This window comes from Oculina patagonica, chromosome 1, assembly GCF_052425735.1.
Source record: "Oculina patagonica isolate OP01 chromosome 1, crgOcupat, whole genome shotgun sequence".
Taxonomy (NCBI): Eukaryota; Metazoa; Cnidaria; class Anthozoa; order Scleractinia; family Oculinidae; genus Oculina; species Oculina patagonica.
This window is the reverse complement of record NC_135758.1, coordinates 1,245,717-1,261,129: the sequence shown is the minus strand read 5'-3', so window position 1 is coordinate 1,261,129 and position 15,413 is coordinate 1,245,717. Positions and strand designations below refer to the sequence as shown.

The following is a 15,413-nucleotide window of genomic DNA, read 5'->3' as shown; positions in this document are numbered from 1 at the left end:
ATCGTCTGATTTTAGTCAACTCGGCCTACGGCCTCTTCAGCTAAGTATCAGGCGATGTTCCGCGCGATTTCGCAGGATAATTGTTAAATATTTGTATGCGAGCTTCCAAACTAGTTAAGTCAGTTGTCAAGATCATGCTTCAGACGTCTAGCTTTTGTTAAAACAAACAGCAATCTGGGGTTATGGCTTATGTATCCTTTAACAAGTCATCAACTTTTTCTCAGGCAGAATTGTCAGAATTTGCCGAAGAGAATGTTAGTTCACTTCAAATATGTTTGAACTGCTTATTCCAGTGTTTTTTTTTTATCGGTCGATAGTGCATGTCCTCTGGTATCAGCTATCGTCTAGTACGGAATACACATACTTTAAAACTTACCAGCTGTAAAAAGCCACACGTTTACGATACAAAGCTTCCTTCCCAAAACCATTGCGAAAAAGCTTTAGCTCGTATGCATGCACTTGCACGTCTAAGTTATGACACTGCCTGAAGCAGAAGTGAAATATAACTCATTGTGCGTCACAAAAGCGCAAAATAAAAGCATAAAAGTACTGACGTAACACGGCATATTTCGAACAAATTGTTCATCATGAGAGAGGTGATAAAACAATCAATATATTAACAGAACAAATGTCGGAGAAAAGACGAGAGATGCTTCCGGCACCCTCTTTGCTTAGCGGATTCTCTCCGCACCGTAAACCTCTACCAGCTCCTGCAGAGGAGAAAGGCCGCGCAGTCATATTTTTATCCGGCGTATTGTTATGCTTTCCCTCTGCAAGTTCAGTTTCACAACTATTGTTTGTGATTGCTCTGTGGACGAGAAAAAAAAAAAGAAAGATGACTACGTGGCTGGTGAAGATAGGATAAGGGTGTGTGTGTGCGGGTGGGTGGGTAGGCGGGGGGGGGGGTTGGTAGGTAGTGGGGAGAGGTTGGTGCGTTAAGTGAAGCTATAGCTCAACTGAATACTTTTGCTTGTACGTTAACGAATCCAAAACTACCACATGGCAGCGGTAATTTGCCTAGGGGGTTTTTAAAATGCTTTAATATATTGCACCCTTATAGGGGTGCGTTAGCTTCGGACAGCTTGCTCAATTTTAACATAAACCGAGAAGGCGCATACAAATGTTATTATATTGACAAGAATTCCTTTATTACAAAACACGCAAAAAGCAACCTACTATACCATTACTACTTATTAAACGCTAATTTCACTACTTAAAGTATAAATACTTTCATCAGTTATAATACTGATACTAACACAAATCCAAGCTTTTTCATGACAAGGTAGACAATTTAGAAACTACCGAAAACCCACTCTCGCCTGTCACATGCAAAAGGCGTCATACCTTATTCTTAATTTCTTAGACTGCGACGTTTACATAGAAATGACTTTGCTTCTTAGCAAAGTAAGAGGAGGGGTATCAAATGGTCTTTGCGAGCATTTGCGAGCATGCGAGCACAGTGTTTTTCTTTGCGAGCACGAGCATTGATAAAAATAAGCCTTGCGAGCAACGAGCACTTTTCAAAAAGCTACCCCACCAAAAATCGAGCATGCGAGCAGTGGTAAAAATGTGCGAGCACGAGCAAACGAGCACCCACTAAAATTTTGCGAGCATTCCGAGCAAAAGCTTGATTTTGCGAGCACTGCGACATTTTGAGGGACCATTCATGACCCCTAAGAGGAAATGAACGTTTTTTACATGGCCGCATAGGACGAGATTGCCCACAAAAACTCGACCAACAAACCTCGCTAGACAGCACCATAAAGATCTTAGGAAGAGAGAATTCCAGATTTACTTTTCGATAAGCACCGACGGTCGACAAAAATTGTCGGATACTTCTCTCTACTACGCTCAAAAAGGTCTGCTACTTCCCCCCTCTAAATTAAAGTAATTGAAGAAAAATTATTGTAAACACTTGGGTTCCTTAGTCAAACCAGCTGTCTACTTATATTTTACTGCAACCATTGCTTACCTACGACCCACAAAACGATTGCTTTAAAATCATACAATATACGGTGCGTAAAATTATACAACTGCGTAACCAATAACAACGGCATTACTATAAACACTGTGTACAGGTATACAAAGTTATAGGAGAACTTATAAATTTCCTTTACAGCAGTGAGCCTCTGCATCCTATGCAAAAATGTCATGAGCAAAGGAAATAAAAGAAAAACCTGGAAGATGTAGTTGTATTTTCAAAGTCGTTGTCGTTGTATTATTCAATGCTATACGACGCGATTCACCACTTAAGATATGCAAATGACTATGAAAAATCATCCACAGCAAATACCACAACCCTGCAAAAAAAATCCCGGGGAGTTTGTTTGGCAAGTAAACGGAATAGTAAACCTTACAGAAACTTCTGTAACATTTTCTCATTTCTCCTATTTTCATTCTCCCATCACGCTAAAACAATAACTGAACTATAAATAATAATAACACTTTAAATTAAGTTTCACGGCAAATGGTAAACACCCAAGAATAGCCAGATTTCAGAAGAAAGAAAAACAGATAAAAAGAACAGTGTAAGAACAAAAGAGAAAATTGTTGTTGCCATCAAACGTAATCCAGTGCAGACATTTTGTATCAACGAACATATTCAATTTTTTCAGTCTTTTGTTGAGATTTGACCACTTTTCATGCCCGGAGTTTCGTTATTGTAGGAAAAAAAACATACAGTTCGGACCGTATTGGTCACGTGCAAAGCCCAACAACTTCAATTTGGGTTGGGACGTTTAAAATTAACCACATTGCTGTGCTATTTACACCTGTCTTGCTCTTGCTCTTGTTCTAGGTGGACTTGCGAGCAACACCCTCACTATTCATCTCTGATTCCACTGCTGCTTTGTTGGTATATGCATGTGGGTCGCTCAATGTCTCATAAACGTGCTCCTCAGGTTTTATATCAGGTGATGAATAATGACTATCATTCCTAGCTTGGTCGCCAGATGTCATGTAGTAGGCATTGTTGAAGTGAGCACCGTTGTTGTTTCTGTTGTCGGTCGGCTTCTCTGCACTTTGTAGATCAGTGGATCTTATGAGAAAAAGAAGGTACATAAACTTTCATTTAAAACAAGGCAAATTGTTCGAACTTACTTGAAACACAAGTTGAAGCAGAAACCTTTATTATACAGAGAAGAATCGACAACAGCAAACCATGTAATCATAAACTATAGTTGATGACAGTTTTTGTTTAATACAGTAAAAACCCGCGTGTAAGAACCTAGAAATTAAGAACCTCCTGGCAGAAATTTGCTTCCTTAATACCCCAAAAGGTTCTTATATGTGGGGTTAAACTATTTTATTTATAATACAATAACTGTATTTTATCAAAAAGGATGTCTTTAGAGATCAAGAATTGCACAGGGAAGCTAAAACATGCCAGTAAGTACCCCAAAATATAAGAACCTGTTTTGCCAAACTCTAAAAAAGCAGGTTCTTACACGCGGGTTTTTACTGTAACGCAAACACAACCCAGGGGTGGATCCAGACTAGTTCAAGTGATTTGCACAAATCACTCAAATGTTTCCAAATATTTGTGTTTTTTTATTTCTCAGGTTCTTTATTAAGTTAAAGAAATAAATTAATTTATCCTTCTTGTTTAATTGTTGATTATAAAATTAAACAAAGAAAAAAGCGTCGTATGTCGTTATTCCGTCGAACAATACACAGCAAATCCAGCCCTTCCCGAGCGAATTCGAAGAGTCTCCGTTCGCGCGCTTTCGTCCTCTGTCGATACTTCCAGATCAACGCGAAAATTTTCGTAGGCACGACTGGAAAAAATTGTACGCAGTGGGTGGGAGTGGGTGGTATATTGATCTTTTCACGAATCACTCAAAACCCTCTCTGATTGGCCAGAAACACGCGCATTGTCTTTTGAATCACTCAAACTCGGTTTTGATTGGCTATCCAGGCCGCGAACTACTGTGCAAACTAGTGACAATCGTATATAAAGGGAAGCCTCTCCCCGAAAGTCCTTCGTTTGTTCGTATTCTGATTAGCACAGAGTTCAAAACTTGCTACGGAGGAAGAGGGAATTTCAATTTACAAACACGTTTAAATACTTAAGTCTATGGCTCGAGGCGATCCAGTTTGCCGTAAGGAGGACTGCTCTGTGAACGATATCGGCTTGGTTTTCAAAGAAACGAGAACATATTCCAACCAGGACAAGTTCAGGTTAATAGAGAATCTTTGGAAACCAGGTGAGTTGTTGGAGTTCCCAGTGTCAGTGGAAAGTTCGAATTCTAAGCGCCATTTTGTGTGGGGTTGGCTAGCAAGATTTCCCTGGCTAGCATACTCTAAATATCTTGATGGTGCATTATGTTTACCGTATGTATCTTTTGAGGTCCATTGCGGGCGAAATACGAATAAACTTCTCAGACAAATTATAGAAGTATTATATCCACAGTCTGACATTTTCGAAGCCCGCCAGCGGGAAATATTAGTTGCATAATTTAGCAGTGATTCTGTGTGATTGCAATGGCGAATTTTCTCTTTGGCCCGGAGCAACTATAATTTTACCACCCCCGTTCTTCATGTGGCTTCCTCCAGTATCGACTTTAGAAGATATTTTTTTGGAAACTAAACTAGTGAACAGCACTTTGCGAACGGTATTTGAACAACTGATTTATTCTCCTACGCGTGTCGTCAGACTGTCGCCGACCTCTTCAGGGAGTTTTACAAATGAGAATTTTTTTATACATAGTGTAAACCGTACAAATCATTTTACGGGTTATTTAAATGGATTTACGTATAGGAAACAAGTTAAATATTTACGCAAGGCTTTACTGAGTTGTAGCATATGCGTGACATATTTCTGTTGTGACATATGCGTGACATATTTATATTTTGGGGGACCTCAGATTTAGTACTAAATTGAGTTCCAATTAATTTGGGCTATAAAGGGTTAAGAAACAGGAATGATTTTTTGTACAGAATCATGCTTTCTGTGAAGGTGCTGTTAATGTGTCTGTATGGCTTAAAGTACTCTCAGAAATAAACAGCAAAATTGAAATCTAAGGACACTAAATTTCAAATTTTCTTGAGGAAACATGCCCCAACCCTCCCCCCACCCCCCTCCTTAGTTAAGTTGGTGCAAATTACTCATCAAAAATCCTCGATCCACCCCTGCAACCAACAGGGGTTTGGTTTGCTGTGATCATATCTGGAAGAGGAGATCAGGCTGCAAATCGGTAAGATGCTGTGTTAACACAATTAATTTTGCCATGGTAACGAGTGCTAGTTCAAACCCCAAGTAATAAAGCTGGTGGAAAAGATAACTCATCGAATAAAATGTCGACATTTTCCTATGCACGAAATGTTTTAGCAATAATTTAAGAATTTGACAATACTATAACTTCAAACTGTTGTCTAAATATTTTATATTAAATTAGATGCGATAATCTTGTCAGAACACGAAAACGACATTAATGAGTAATCAATCAATAGTAAAAGATTTGATAAAATATCTTGTTTTTTGTATTCCAAAAAAAGAATGCCCATTTTTGTATGGACATTCGCATTAATCTTTTGAAATACAAGAACAAGATTACTTATCTTATCTTCACTACTGATTGATTACTTATTAATGCCGTGTTCGTTTTCTGAGAAGGTTAGCACGTTCCATTATTTCCACAATGCTTTTTCTCTTCCACGATCTTTTTTATTTTAATTTTATTTCTCACCTCTTACGTCTCTTGCAAGCCAACACAACAGCAACGATAGCAACCAACAATAAAACACCACCGACACAAGCTGCTATAATTATTCCAGTACGCAATGAGATAGATTCCTCATCACTTTCTTCTTCTTTTTCATCTTCTTCTTCGGGTAAAGACTGCACGCTTGAGATGGTGCCACCTATTGAGCCTCCAATACTCGACTTATCACTCTCCACGATGGCTTTTAGGGCCTCTTTTGTAACGACATTATCCGAGGATCCTTGGGGAAGTTGCAGATAAAAAGCTAACAAAGTTTTTGCAGGATCATCGGGCGATTTCTTTGGATAGCCTGGGAGAATGTGAACCATGTCGCTTGTAAATTTCGTGTTGCCAGACGACCGCTTTCGCCTGGAGCTGTAAAATTAAAGTACAAGCAATAACACTAACTGAGAATTCTGAAGCTTCAATCACGCGGATAATTATTGAGACAGAACTACCTTGCTTGCCTCATTCCAAAGGGCCTTTGAGTCACTCCTGCGCATGTGCGGCAATTTGATTTCTGATCCGACGGAACATTTTTCAAAGTTGATTTCTATGAAGAAAATCACTTTCCATCTACTTTGTGTGGCTACTAAAAGTTGTAATAATGGTATTGAACAACTGTTTGGTCATTTTGATTTTGGAAAAATTTTAAACGGCATATTTTGTGTCTTTATGTCAACGTCGTTGAGAAATTATATTTGATATCCTCAAGACCGGAGGTACTCGGAGCGGCTCGAGACGAAAGCTGCTTTCGCCTCCTTGCCGCTTTCTTTCTTTCTTAAGAAAAAAAGACGGAGAAAAGACGGGCGGATGAACATCGGAAAAGCCGCAGTTTTTCGTACTAGTAATGAGTATTACGATTTTTATTGGCCAAAAAACGTCCAGTGTCAACCAAGACCGCACATAATGCAGGCGTGTTATCGTGACAAAGCCACTTTTAGTAATTTCGCTAAAGTTTTTCGAGTCTACAAAGTAAGAAAAAAAATCTTCGCAAAGCAAATTTTCATGTCCCACAGGTGTAATGGCAAATTACAAAGGATGTGGCAGTATTTTAGCCATCATTAGTAATCGGTGATGATGGATTTCCGCGGAAGTTCGTAACTCAATTTTCAGCCAGCGAGAGACATGCACTGAGCATGTTGCGCATTTGCGACTCTCTCGCTGGGGTACACTTGAGCACGTGAAAAGAGAAACTTTTTGCCAAAGCTAATAGTATATGGAGTAGTAAATCGCTTTACTTCTAATTGAAAATGTAAATCAGACATATTTGACAAATCCTATTTGTGGTTGTTGCTATGTATTTGTATTTCCTGGTTTTCGTAGTTGCTGTTGTTGTATTGTTTTTTGTTTTCTTTTGTTACCTTGTTGGAGTCAATTGACATCTGGTTCTGTCAGCAGCACAGTAATCTGTAGCCACCCGTGCAACTTCCCTTTTAAAGTCGTTTTCCATTTGCTTGTTCCACTAATGAAAGACACACAGTAAAGAAAGAAAATTCTGTGAGGTTTATTTACTTCTTAACGAAGTAAATAGGGTGCGTGTCACATATCAACCTAGTAAATGGCACAGCTCATAACGGGTTTCTCGTAGCTCAGTTCGTTAGAGCGACCAACCGGTATCTGGGAGGCCATGGGTTCGTCGGGGACTCAGATTTTTTTCTTTGTCCCATGTTCGTGTCATGTTGAATACTTCATCTTCATTATTTATTACCGAGTTTAAAATTTACCATCAATATTATTTACTACAGTAATTTGTACCTTTGTTATATCTAGATCCTGAACTTCCAACAGAACTGCTTCTTGTTTCTCCTCCAATGATGGTGTTCTTGGCGTAACTGTGGATTTAATAATAGTTAGTAGAGTTGTCTGGTTAACAATAAAAATAGCTGCGGTCACACTACACACTTTTGCCCCAGGGGAAACCTGACTTGTTGATAGTTAACCGAGGGAAACTGAAATTTTGAAGTGTAAATGATTTTCCCCCAGATAAATTACCTGAGGGGATATTACATCTAATGTAACTTGACTATGTCAAGAGAACAATAGAATTTCCCTTGACAGGTAACCTACATGGATTGACTGAGTTGTCAACCGAAATCCCTTAGCCTGCGTAGCAGGCGCCATTAGTTTCTAGCGCGCGTGGGGAGAAACGCGAAAGGCGAAGAGAGGGCCACGCGAGGAAAAAAAAAACGATTTTTCCTCGCGGGGCCTTCTCGCGATTGCGCACTCTTTTAAACGCGCTAAAAACTACACAGACGCTTGCTACGCAGGCTAGAAATCCCTTGGTACCTAGCCAGTAGATGCTCGTCGTACGTTAAGTGCCCTGATGACAGATCCTGATCATCTTGCGAATTGAAACCCGAATTAATTTACTTGGTGTGAATTTGGCTAACTTTTCCCTAGGTAAATCGATTCAGTCCCTAGGTATAAGCCTGTAGTGTGACCACAGCTAATATTGTAAATGTTGAGAGAAATGGGCTTCATCCACTATACATCAAAATCTCTGTAAAAACAATCATCTTCAGTGGTGAATTAATTTATTCTTTATCAAGGGAGAATATATGTTTACCATGTAAGACAAGAGCCTTAAATTGACTGTTTGTAAAATCATATTTGATATTGAATCGAATGGATAAAGAAGTGATAAATATCAGAAAAGATTAAGTTTAAGTGCGGACGGAGAACTTGAATAAAACTTTTTCAAACTTTGACGTTACCCTTTAAAGCACCGGCTAAAGGATCAAACACTTTCATTGAACATGCTGTTTGTCGCAAACAACATGGAGTGGCTTAACGAGCAAACAATATTTGATCAAACATTCAACAAAGTAAGCCCACATAACGCTTTATGCATATTACCGCTGAAAATATGCAGCGACGCCACGTAGATTCAGTTTGTGATTGGTTCCTTTTTCCCGCTTGGGCTTTGTTTGTCTGTAGAGGTGGCTAAACGATCAAGCATTTGCTCGTGAGGTAAAATGTTCGATGAAAATGTTTAATCCTGATCGAACATGGGAATCATTTAAATGCAATGTTCGGAGAGATGGCGAACATGATGTTGGACGAGAATGTTTTTACCTTTTAGCCGGGGCTTAAGGGAACTAAAAATGTCCTTTTTAAGAAACACGAGTGTGTTAAGCACTAAAGGTTTTCAGCTAGACACAAATAATGGTAATACCTGGCAAACTAGATGAAAGCGAGGGAGGCGTTGTCTTCGATGGACCTAAAGACAACGAAACCTTGACAGTGGACGATTGAAACGTCGATGCACTTGAAGATAAGGAAGGCTCGATAGTGGAAGGCTCAAATGTCGATACACGTGAAGCTGATGAAGGCATAAGAGTGAATGGTGTTGAAAACGTTGGAGTTGCAGTGTGAACCTGACAGCTTCCATTGGTAAACGTGACATCATCGATGGCCAGGTCACCCGTGTCAGAAGATCCTACTATTCCTTCAAACGTCACCTAGATAAATAACAGTCCCCCCCCCAAAAAAAAAAAAAAAAATCAGCACGTGATGTTACACAAGGTAAAAAAGAAGGATCAAATATCCTAAATTCTTAAAAAAGTTTTCAACAAAACCAACAATGCACTAATTACTAATATGTTTTTAGAACAAGTGAAAGACAACGTAAAATTTATCCTTTACAACTTCTTATTATAACGAGAACCATTTGACTCTGCTTGTCGGACGGCCTGTCTGTCTGTCTGTCTGTCTGTGTGTCTGTCTGTCTGTCTGCCTGTCTGTCTGTCTGTCTGTCTGTCCGTTTGTCTGCTTGTCTGTCTGGTCTGCCTGTCTGTCTGTCTGTCTGTCTGTCTGTCACTCGGTCTGTCTGTCTGTCTGTCTGCCTGTCTGTCTGTCTGTCACTCGGTCTGTCTGTCTGTCTGTCTGTCTGTCTGTTTGTCTGCTTGTCTGTCTGGTCTGTCTGCCTGTCTATCTGTCTGTCTGTCACTCGGTCTGTCTGTCTGCATGTCTGTCTGTCTGTCTCCAGTCTCTGTTCGTTTTCCGCTAGCTTTTCGATTTGTTATCTTCACTAACGATCTTTTATGCTTAAGTGAGTCAAAAAATGCCAGAAACTTAAAAGTGGAACAAGTTGTGGATCAGTTAGCAGCGATACTTACAGTGTTATTTAAATAAATGGTTATCTCCGCTTTTTTCCAGCGGTTGCCATGGTTTCCTGACGTGTTGAATACTACCATATCTCCACTAAAGACAGTAAGAGATCCCATAGTCTCTCCATACATGTGATAATAGAACTTGAGGCAAGATGGTTCTCCATTTCCAGATACAGAGAGCTCGAGCTTTGCATTATCACCGGCAAGTTGCGGAGAAGACGTTTCGATGTACATATAGTATCCTGAAAACGTTAGAACGAAAATCAGCTCTCTACTTAAGACACATTACGGTGGCGCTCGTCAGGTGCCGAGCATTGGTTCATTCTTGATCAAAATAGTTAAACTCACGAATTAATTCTCTCAAGCCATAAAAATGAAAATGAGACAACAACAAGTTCAATGGGAGAAAAGGGGTAGGGGATGGAGTGCTTGAATTGTCAACAGGAATCAGGCAGGGTATCAATAATCAGGTGGTTGGCAACGAGAGGTTGTAGTCCCCTCCCTTCTTTCAGGTGGTCCTAGTTCCCGACCTACAAAGAGGTCCTAATCCTCCCACTGGGGTCTTATCCCCAGGCCCCCTTGAAACAACCACATGAATATGATCGGCCTTATTCCCAGGCCCCCTGGGAACAACGACAGCAACATGCCCTAGTATTTTACACATTAATTGGCTTTATACTAAACATCGTCCACATAATAAACACAATTGTACTGACAATCAGTAATTTTCTTTTAGACTGAAGTAAAAATCAGTGGGAACTCACCTGTTTCACTAACATCTAACGATGGTCCCGTTCCATTGGATGGTGTGGAGCCAGAGTTAAGTGTCCAATCAAAAAAATCTAAATTGGATTGACTCCAGCCGAAGCACAAGCCATCGTCAAAGCTACAGGAAACTAAAACGATGGGATAGTTATTGGGACTTAAAGCTAAACCCTTACATTTTGTAAGCGAGCACTTCCCGCAAGCAAACCACTTTTCCAAAATATCAAATTTTCATTGCTTGTTGCTAGTTGTTGACAAACGCGAACTCTTTAAGTCTGACGATTTGAATTTTTCTGTTTCTTTTTTACCTCCAAGGAGTGACCACTTTCCACAAACTGACATTACTATTTTGCGCCTTTTTACTTATAAGCAACATTGGCCTGACATCTTACTTTGTATCTTACGGGATATTCAACTAAAGTATCGAATGTTAAATACTTCAAATGACACTGCTAATTATAAAAGAATTGCATTTACTCACCTGTACAGCTTCCATTGGTAATTTGCACTGAATCAATGGCGATATCACCTGTGTATGATCTTCCAGTTATTCCTTCGAATGTAGCCTGAAAATATATTTTAACTAGTAATACGTGACTCGCAGGACCTCGCGAAGCTCTGGGTTAGGGAGGGGGGGTGTTATAAATAAGGAGTGGATTATTTGAACCGGTGATTTGTTATTGTTGCCTAGTAACGGGCATGGCCGCGACACCGACACCCTCGTTCCCAGGGTCTACTTCGCTTTGAACATGGCGGCTCTTTCTGATTCTTAAAGACGTATAAAGCGTTGGGAAGCGCAGGCTATTTTCAAAATCATCGACAAATTATTGGATAGTCGCATTTTGGACATTAATTTGATGGCATTAAAAAAAGAAGAACGAACAGCAGGAGGATTCGAAGCCTCCGCCCGCGCGCCCCTGATGGCGATGAAAGGTTTATAGCCTGTATAGGCGTTGAGGGAGTATTATGTGGAAATCAGTGTTATTTTAATCCGAAAAGAAAAACGATAAAAATGAAAGGTTCAGGATTCGAACCCACAAAAAAAAGGAAAAAAAAAAGAAAAAAAAAACCCTCGCCGGATTCGAACCCCCGACCTCAGTTCCGAAGATCTGATTTCAAGTTCGACGCCTTACCAATAGGCCACCAGCGCGCGGCGGCCGTGTGACGTCATTTCCGCCACACACCAAGCTCACAAATATATATTTAACAATTATTCGCCGAAGGCGAAGTGATTATTGTTGAATCATCCCCGAGACGAAGTCGAGGGGATTATTCAACAATAATCACTGAGCCTGAGGCAAATAATTGTTTTAGTATAATTTTTAGAGGTGATCATCAAGAACTAAAAAAAATAACGATAGCAAACAAGAAAACAGCAAACACAAGTGTTCGCTTGCAGACGGTGTAAACCAGTTTAAATCATCGATTGCAATCAGAATTTATTTAGTTAAGGCAATAAAACGGAACAAAACAAACACAGTGAGAAAGATAGATGTTCGTTACCTTTGTATGATTGTGGATGACTTCTAAGCAAATGTGCGAATCCTCTAAAAATGAGTAGCTCCGGTGAGAAGAGAACTAAATAATGTTTCCTCAATCGGTCTGACTGAGTTTCTCATCGATCGCCAAAACCGCCGTGTTTGCGATCATTTCTAATGCCTTGAGAACCATATTTTGAAAATATTTTCGGTCCAAAAGTCTTGGCAGTTAATTTGAAAAACTCCCAATGTTTAAAATATCCAGGATTTGGACTGGTTTCTTTCAAATCAAAAGAAATTTTCATTCAGCAAAAGCGGCCATATTTACTTGCCTGGATTTCAAAGGTGGCGTGGCTAAGTAACCAAGCCTTCAAAGCTATAATCACCTCGCGCGGGGTGATTATATACTACTTATTAACCAAGAGTGAGATCATTAGCTTCTCGACCAATCAGAATGCTTCAATTCTTATAATCACCTCTGAAATTATACTAAAGAAATATATATGACCGTAAACTCCACACGAGATTTCATCCCGCCTGATCCCTTTGAGGGACAAAATTATACACCCCGCTACGCTCGGCCTTCGGCCTCGCTTCGCGAGGAATTAACTCTTGGACGTACACGCAAATTCATACCCCCACCATGGTACAACGGGGGAGCGGGGGGGGGGGGATGGTAGTGTTTTGATGAATCCTCCAGTAAGGTTTTCGTTCTATAAAGGCAGATCAAAATTAATTAACATTGAGCTGAAGCCCTTCGCCTGCTCTAAAAGATGAGATATTTTTTTGTTGGCTATGACGTCATATGACAGACCCACCATCTAAGATTTCACTATTTTCTTAGAAAGTCAGAAAATTGCTGAAATTAATACAAATAATATACAAAATGGTAATGGGTTGTGAAATTGGAAATAATTGTGTAGAAAACTGGAAAAATAAAAGGAAAATGCCAAAAACAAGACAATTGGTCAAACCTGTATGTATGACGTTGCCGTGACAATGTCAAAAATATCTTAGACTTACTAGTAGACAAGTCAAAACCTCTGTTAAAGGTATATAGAGGACTACTGAATGTTTGAGCATCCTAGTTTCAAAATTCCTCAGCATTCCTCTTTCAAATTGCAAAAAGCACCACGAAGATTGGTTTGGAATTTAAGTCAGAAGTCATTCAATCATTCATTCATTTGTTAATATCAATATTGTCATCATTCAGGAGTCAGCGTCACTGTGTGTACCTAAGTAAGACAGGCAACGAAATGAAAAAAATTACCTTTGTTTAGAAACAGTAACGTTTAAAGATGGAAGTTTGTGGGGACGTGTATTCCCGGTCGAATTGATTGGTCGATTTCGATCTTTGTTTGTTTAGCATGCCAAAAGATGGATGTTGAGAGATGCACGCAATATATATGCACGTAATACTGAATGCAGGCGTAAAAAAGGTCGCTTGGTCGGTATTAATGTACCTGTCAAAGGAAGTATTTCCCTTACCACTCCTTCCAAATATATGGTTTTCTCAACAATTAACCAGTTGTTTCCCTGATTGCCTGACACGGAAAAAACTTTGGTATTGCCACTGTAGACATTGAGAGTTCCAACCGACGCCCCATACATATGATAGTAAAATGAGAGACACGAGGGGTTTCCATTATTTGGAACAGTGACCACGAGTTTTGCATTTTCTCCAGGTTTTGTAGGGGAAGACGCCTCGATGTACATGTAATTTCCTGTGTTGTTGAACAAAATAATTCATGTCAATGTTTAAATTGTCAGAGAGTAAAACTATTACTTTATTACCAGGTGTTTCTGAATGAATCCACTGATCGATAATTATACTGATTGATAGATGTATCTTATTATACATTTTAGTGTGTAGAAGCGTCGGACTCGTCCCCGTCCTTCATATAGCACGCGGCAAAGGGAGAAGCACGCGCGCGAGGTGGGGGAGCAAAGACGACTGGGGACGAGTCAGTATTAGCCTTGTTTATTATCGAACTCTACGCAGTATGGTACAAATAACGCACGAAACGAGCACAATTAATGCGTAAGCGCGACACGCAAACTTCATTTCATTAAAGAAACATGGTGCATAATAAATCTCTTATTAGACATTGACTGTGTAGTATTGCTGTACCTTTTTGCTCGTCATTTGTACTGTTAATCGCCCGGGAGCTTACAGCAAGACTAAAAATATACAGTGATACTACACACTAAAATGTCTGATAAGATATTTACCTTTTACTAGTACAGTTTTGCATTTTCGTTCCAACGTTTTCTTTACCAAAAATGCTGAATTTATACCGTTTTTGAATCATTCGCACCGTGAAGAGGAATACGCGAAGAAGAAATATCGCTGACCGGTCTCGATTCGCGCATTATTAGTACACCACGAAACGAAGTTGGATAATAATACGTTTGGCTAACATTCAAACTATTTTATTGCAAGTTTTTTATTTATTTTTTTGTTTTCTCTTTAACTTATTGTTTTGCGAGAGTGTACTAACTTGATGTTCCATTTAAAGCTTTAAGCTATTTAAAGTCAGTTTTTAAAGTTCTTATTTAAATACATTTCCTGGCAAATAAGAAATTTGAATCGAAATTATGATATGGATATTTAAAAAGACCTCTTATCAATTTTGTTCAAGAGATGTTTGTCATTTGTGAGAATTGTTTCATAAGTTACAAATAGAAATGAATACTTCTAGACAAAAATTAGTAGAAAATAACATCAGCAACAAACAAATCAAAATCTTACCTGATTCACCTTGACCGGAAGTTGGACCCGTAGAAGAGGAAGGCGTCCCACCAGTTGCCAGCGTCCAATCAAAATCATCTGAAGACGATTGATTCCATCCAGAACACAAACCGTGTTCGAAATTACACCACACTGAAAAAGTAACAGAACAAGACATTGATATCTAACTTTTACGTTTTATTTGCAGATATATATCCCGACAATTTTTTGGAGTTTGAGAACAGCGAATGGAAACTATACGTACTGAGATTTACTCACTCAAACGCCGCAAAGTAAATTTTCGTTCGCAAACCGATGTAAGCCAATCAAATGGTGCGTATCGCTTATTTCACGTATAAGAAAAATGATACGTCCAATCAAAAGCCGTGTACCGTGTTTTTGATGTGTGAGGCGTATCAAATTACAGACGGATGGATGAATTTTTGATTGATTGATCGATTGATTGATTGATTAAATGATTGATTGATTGATTGATTGATTGATTGATTGATTGATTGATTGATTGATTGATTGATTGATTGATTGAATTCCAGTTGCTGTTTACTCGTTTTTTTTATTTAATGTTGCTTCTAACCAAGGGTTTTCGGGTTGTACCTTTATT

At 39.2% G+C, this 15,413-nt stretch overlaps 2 protein-coding genes across 4 annotated transcripts in view; one reads left to right on the top strand and one right to left on the bottom strand.

The window, feature by feature from the left end:
* The window catches only part of LOC144648698 (uncharacterized), a 197,111-nt gene that overhangs the window by 107,020 nt on the left and 74,678 nt on the right, over positions 1-15,413 (top strand). The gene's annotated exons all lie outside the window — the stretch shown is intronic.
* The window catches only part of LOC144650227 (MAM and LDL-receptor class A domain-containing protein 1-like), a 32,631-nt gene continuing 18,354 nt past the window's right edge, over positions 1,137-15,413 (bottom strand). Inside the window, exons 15-25 of one of the 2 annotated variants that reach the window (XR_013570095.1) lie at positions 14,813-14,944; positions 13,549-13,784; positions 11,064-11,148; positions 10,582-10,713; positions 9,824-10,059; positions 8,881-9,166; positions 7,461-7,537; positions 7,067-7,167; positions 5,688-6,077; positions 1,662-3,037; positions 1,137-1,392 (exon numbers count right to left, since the gene is read on the bottom strand). Coding sequence is in view for 1 of the 2 variants with exons in the window: in XM_078509918.1 (XP_078366044.1) it covers positions 2,794-3,037; positions 5,688-6,077; positions 7,067-7,167; positions 7,461-7,537; positions 8,881-9,166; positions 9,824-10,059; positions 10,582-10,713; positions 11,064-11,148; positions 13,549-13,784; positions 14,813-14,944 (1,919 nt within the window). In the remaining variant the exon portion in view is untranslated. Of the gene's footprint in view, positions 3,038-5,687; positions 6,078-7,066; positions 7,168-7,460; positions 7,538-8,880; positions 9,167-9,823; positions 10,060-10,581; positions 10,714-11,063; positions 11,149-13,548; positions 13,785-14,812; positions 14,945-15,413 lie in introns of both variants that reach the window. The other variant, XM_078509918.1, reaches the window with a different exon arrangement.